Source organism: Amborella trichopoda, chromosome 4, assembly GCF_054954075.1.
Source record: "Amborella trichopoda isolate Santa Cruz 75 chromosome 4, AtrichopodaSantaCruz75HAP2 v2.0, whole genome shotgun sequence".
Lineage (NCBI taxonomy): Eukaryota > Viridiplantae > Streptophyta > Magnoliopsida > Amborellales > Amborellaceae > Amborella > Amborella trichopoda.
This window is the reverse complement of record NC_142339.1, coordinates 12,361,870-12,367,990: the sequence shown is the minus strand read 5'-3', so window position 1 is coordinate 12,367,990 and position 6,121 is coordinate 12,361,870. Positions and strand designations below refer to the sequence as shown.

Genomic DNA, 6,121 nt, shown 5'->3' with positions numbered 1-6,121 from the left:
AGTCGAATTACACCAAAATTATATGTTTTGATTAAAATTTAGAGGTGCACCTTAATTGGATTATTTAAGATTGCGACTTTATAGAAACCACACCCATTATTATAAGCTATATTCAATAAACTACAACTTATACGACTCACATTTGTGGACTATAAAAATTTGGGTAGGCTTGGTTTGGGCCAAGTGGTGAAGGCTAGTCCTGGGATCGGCCTCCGGACAATCAGTCTAAACATTGACTCTAGCTCAAATGTTAGGCCTAGCTTCATGAGTTTGTTTTGGGTGTCGCTACTTTTCATCCTAAGACAATTTCCGTTAAATAAATGAATTTGCAGAGGAAGTCAATTACCCAAAAGAAAATTAAACTATAGACTAATTTATATACGGACCTTAAAACTTTACTTAAAACATGAAATCCTCCTTATAGGCCAAAATTACGAAGGTCTGTCAACCGGCGGTTTTTTTTTTTTTTCCCCCCTAAATAAGGCTTTTGTCAGAGGATGGTATCCTCGGACTGTATTTTAATTTATTTATGTTTTAGTTTTTTTGTTAATAGGGCAGTGCTCCAAGCTTCAGGGGCAGTTCGAGATTCAAATCCTCATACCGATGCTGCTATTTATCTCAAAAAATAAGAAAGAAAGAGCGGTCCAAGGATTCGAACCTCAGACCACCTAGCACTGCCTTTAGAGCTCAGGAAACTGCCCTACTAATTAAAAGAATAAAAAATAAATAAAATTTAGTGCGAAGATGCCATCCACATACCAAAAGATATTTGAAAAAAAATAAAAAAACATTGACCGTACCTTCGTTGTAATTTCCTCCCGTAAACATAGGCGTTTCGTATTTGAGGTAAAATTTTGTGTAGCGTTTCGTATTTGAGGTAAAATTTTGGGGCCCTTGAGTAGCGTCTCGTATTTGAGGTAAAATTTTGGGGCCCTTGATATGTCATCAGACCATATATTGCTATTCACACTACATTGATTTTGCTGAGCAACAAGCATCATATACGTAGAATCCATGATTGAAGATTTAAGAAAAAAGAATAGGAAACTTAATGAACCCCAGCAGCGGGGAATGACCCAAAGGGAAACTATGCACAATAACACCATATACTAGACATCATATACCATACATAAGTGGTGCATGATGTAATTTTCAGTTGCAGACATTCTCCCAAGCCAGGCAAAATTGATCTCAGCGATCCAGCATCACGGACATGTAGCAGACAGCCTCATGGTATACCTGTATCAAGCACCATACGTCGCACCATTATACACATGTAGGGTATGGTATTTCGGCCGGAATGTCCCTTGTCCGGCAGGATTGCGGCACTGCCGTCACCTCACCTCGGACCGGACACCTCCTGTGCAGAAATGTAATACTCAGTGAGCGTTGTGGGCGCCAAAGAGCCACTGGACGATGCAGTCCCGTGGTTCGGTCCCCTCTCGCTCTCAGATCCGAGCCTCGACGGTTCACTGAACCTCCGCCCATAGAACCTCAAAAATGTAAGCGACTCGACCCTCGGCTCACCGACTTCCACTCGCCCCTCCAACATCGCCACCACCGCAGCCATTGACGGCCTCAATGCTGGTTCCTGGTGCACACAACACAAAGCCACACGCACCACACGCCGCACCTCCTCTGCATCCACCTCCCCCCCGAGCCTTGGGTCCACTAGCTCCATGTACCGCCCATTCTCATGCATCTCAAGCGCGAGCATCGGGAAATACTGGCCCCCGCCTCCCCCGAGACAATTTTTACGGCCCCTCACGATCTCGAGAAGAACCATCCCAAAACTATACACATCGGTCTTCTCCGAGATGGCGGCGGTGGTGAGCCACTCAGGCGCGAGGTAGCCCCTTGTGCCCCGCATCGTGGTGAACATCTCAGACTGTTCCCGCGTCAAAAGCTTCGACAATCCAAAGTCTGAGAGCTTCACCTCCCCCGAATCATTGAGAAGTATGTTCTCTGGCTTCACATCGCAGTGGATGATCTTCTGCCGGCACCCGCCATGAAGGTATGCGAGCCCCCGTGCTGCACCAAGGGAGATCTCAACCCGCTCGCCCCAGCCCAGCACGCGTGCACCACCCTCAAACAGAGTGCGGTCGAGTGAACCCAGGTTCATGTATTCATAGACTAGAAGCCTTTGTGCCCCCTTTGTGCAGAAGCCGCGCAGTCGAACCAGGTTCACATGGTGGATACTCCCAATCGTCGCGATCTCGGTGTAGAACTCACGTTTCCCTTGGATTCCGACGCTGTTAATCCTTTTCACGGCGACCACAGTCGTGTCAGGAAGCACGCCCTTATACACCGCACCGAACCCACCTGACCCGATTTGGTTCTTGAAATGCTCCGTGGCCAACTCAAGCTCTGAGAAACTGAATCGAACAGGGAGACCTGGGATCAACTTGAATTCTAAGTCTGAGTCTGAATCTACCATCTTTGCTGCCTTTTTAGCCACAGGTTTCGCCGAAGTCTTCCGCCACCAAGTGATTCCACCTGCCAAAATAGCCGTGATCAGCAATGCTCCACCGATCGGTGCGAGTATAAAGGCCACAAGAGGCACGGCTTCGGAGTCGACTCGGTGGCCATCTTCTATGGCTGCAAGCACTTTGAGATACCCAGAGCTACGCGAGTCATCGCCAACCCGAACTGATCCGACCCGATCCCGAAGCAAGAAGCAGAACCCTGTCTGGTTAGAGTAAAAGAACCCGCGGCATGTACAGTTGCCCGTGCACAGCGCCTCGCACCCAGACTGGTTAACAGACTCGATAGGCTCGGAGTACCGGGTCGCAAAATAAGTGACCCTGGTACCAAAACTGAGGTACTCGATGGACTTGTTTGATGCACACGAGGGTGCAGAGATGGGGGGTGTGCACCCGTGGCTTGGGTCAGCTGAGTCGGCAGCTGGAAAACTCGACGGACAGCTGCAATATGGAGACCCTGCACCTGCCGACGTTCTGCATAGCCCGATACTACCGCAGGCCAAAGGACAAGAGCATGGATCATCAGGCCTCACAAAGTCTTCATTCCATGACCCAGATGCAAAGCTCAGGACAGCGAACCGGCTGTCGGGATACACCGTAGCTAGCCGGAATGCAGCTGCCGGTAAGCTGACTTGCCATATTACGACCACATCTGGAGAGCCTGGCTCACCTGAAAGTAGATAGAGGCCCGAAGAGTTAACAGCCATTTGCGTTACCCGCCCGTTTGCGTCCTTCGTTGCGATCGGATCATTTGCTAGACTCCAGTACTTTTGGCCTGACCAAATTGCACTCAAATCAGCTTCAGAGACAGAGACTGAGTAGTCGCCCGAAGTCGGATTAGCTCCGGAAGTTGAGGCAATTATGGACTTTCCGGTGACAAGTGGCTGCCCAATTAGGACTGTATCAGTTGGGTAGTCGAAGCTTTGCCAAAGAGTTCTATTTGATGTGTCCAAGAGGACGAGGTTGCCGGAATCTTTGAGTTGGAGGCCAGAAACTTCTCTGGCGAGGATTCCGGCAGACCAAGCCAGAGTTCCGTCATCTCTATACAGAGAGAAACCACCACGAGTTAAGCTCAATTGGCCGAAATTTGAGATCGGTGTGTCTCGATCGGCCGACCATATGAGGCGGTTGGAGGAGGTGTGGAGAACGCAGAGGTAGAAATTGTTATCACCTGCTGGATTGTAGATTGAGGCGCTGTATGTGTTGTTAATCGAGGATAAGAAGACTCCGCCATTGTCAACGAAATCGAGGTTGGTTGCTGTGAAATTGGGGAAGATGAGGTTTGAGAAGATGGGGCCGCATATGCAGAGATGGGGGAGGAGAGAGAAGATTAGATACAGGCTTGGTTTTGAAGACCCCATTTGTAGAGAGAGAAAGGCCTTACTGGATGGCAATCAGTGAGAGGATTGTAGAGAGAGAAAGTTCTAACGGCCTCTGGTTAGAGAGAAGGGCTTCACATAAGAAAGAGAAAGCCATGTTTGGAAGGGCTTCTAAGGCTGAGTGGGTATTGGCCCATCTCTTACTCATTTGTGTCAGTTGTCCATTATTTTAATATTTTATATATCAGGCATTGACTTGAGAATTATTCAATGTATTGGTGTGGTGTGTCTTATATGATTAAGGTGCTTGCAATTAATTAAATAAATGTTGGGAGTTAGGGGAGAATAATAGCAAGATAATCTTCCCATCCCACTCGTTGCCTCACCTAGGTAAACGACATGTATAAAGTATAATTTCCCAACTTCCACTTTCACATTTGTAGTACAAATGTAGGGCTACCGATGGCCGGGAAGTCGACCACGCCTGGGCCACAATTTTATGGTCTGGGAACTGGGTAGAGTTGGTGCAGGCCTTTTCGGCGCTGACTTACGTCTTTTTCTTTCATCATTGAGTTTTAAGTTGGCCGAGCCCAGCCCTTGTCTGGGGCGGGGGTAAGGGCCGGCCAAGGCCAGCCCTAGCCCCTCAGCCTCAGCCCTAGCTTCGAGGGAGGAAAAAAAAAAAAAATTTTTTTTTTTTTTTGAGTAATTAAGTGGGAAAGACAATGTCATACCCCTTTTTTTGGATAATTTAGTAGGAGTTAGTTTTTTTAGAGTGATTTACGAGTAGAGTTTTTTTAGAGTGATTTACGAGTAGACTTTAAAATTTTAAATAGGATATAAAATGTTCTATTTATAGGCAGAAATTATAAAAAAATTAGATTTTTTTTTTTTTTTCAAAATTATCTAGCCAAATCTTTTTTCTTGTCTTTTTTTTTTTAGTCTTTTCGTTATTGGGGTAGTGCCTTAAAGCTTGAGACACTGCCCTACTAATGAAAAAACTAAAAAAAAAACTTAAACAAGAAAATCGAAATTCAGATTGACCGAAGAATAATTTTGATAAAAAAGGTGGATTAACCGATTTTTTTTGTAATCTCTTCTCAAACATTTTATATTTTGCCTAAAATTTGAATATCCCTAAGTATATCACTTTTTTTAAAAAAAATTAATGAGGTAGCATAAGTAGTGATAATTTTAAAAATATATTAGTAAGGTGGTCAGTAAAGTAGCGTAAATAGTAAAAATAGGTACGACAACTAGAGTGTAAGGTGTTACCTCATCAATTCCAACCTCTTTCCCAAGGTGGAGAGGATTTTGGAATAAAAAGGGCAAGAGAGATGAAATGAGCATTCATTATATGGATTGACAGTAAGGAACGGCTGAAGTCCACTTTTTCCTACTATTTGGTGACTTTTATCTTTATCGTAAGTGGATGTGAATGTGAAGAAAAAAACTCGCATGGTCATCTTTTGCGTGTTAGAATCCCACAGCCGCTTTCAATACAGCTTTTTAAAGAAGGATGTGGTTTCCATAGGTCGGCAGCCTATTTTATTGCTGTAGGCTTCTACACAATCACGAAGGTGTAGATTTTTTTCACATTCTCATGAGGGAATCTATATGAAAAAACACGTTGGGACTGTCTTTCCTTCCCGACTAAATTACTCTATATATATATATATATATATATATGAAAAAACACGTTGGGACTGTCTTTCTTTCCCGACTAAATTACTCTATATATATATATATAAAATGATCATGTAAGCCAATGAGCTCATGAGTAAAAATGAGCCCAACGACCTAGATTGAATCTGCACCAATTTAACGATCACGGATATTTAAATTTTAATTTTTTTTTTTACAAATTCAAATTACTTGAATTTTTAAACGTGTAATCATAAAAAATAGGTGAATCTTCGAAAAATATCAAAAAAAATATTTTACATGAAAAAATGAACAAAATACCCTCATAAAGTTTCAGGGGTATTTTGGTCAATTTTATTTTTGTAGAATATATATATATATATATATATATATATATATATATATATATATATATATATATATATATATATGTGTGTGGGAAAAGTTTTAATAAGGTTGCAACGTTAAAATGTAGAATATATATATATATATATATATATATATATATATATATATATATATATATATATATATATATATATATATATATGTGGGAAAAGTTTTAATAAGGTTACAACGTTAAAATGTAGGATCACATATGCACCTTAAAAATCTATCGAAAATATTGTTTTAATATTGAAAAAGCCCTCTAATCAATCATGTCGACATCAATATGTA

The 6,121-nt window shown here is 42.5% G+C and overlaps 1 protein-coding gene across 1 annotated transcript; it reads right to left on the bottom strand.

The window, feature by feature from the left end:
* Positions 1-911: 911 nt before the first annotated feature.
* LOC105421326 (S-locus lectin protein kinase family protein) lies at positions 912-3,942 on the bottom strand. Its single transcript, XM_020672422.2, has one exon. It carries the CDS (start codon positions 3,842-3,844, stop codon positions 1,340-1,342), a length of 2,505 nt encoding a protein of 834 aa, XP_020528081.2. The 5' UTR covers positions 3,845-3,942; the 3' UTR covers positions 912-1,339.
* Positions 3,943-6,121: the final 2,179 nt, after the last annotated feature.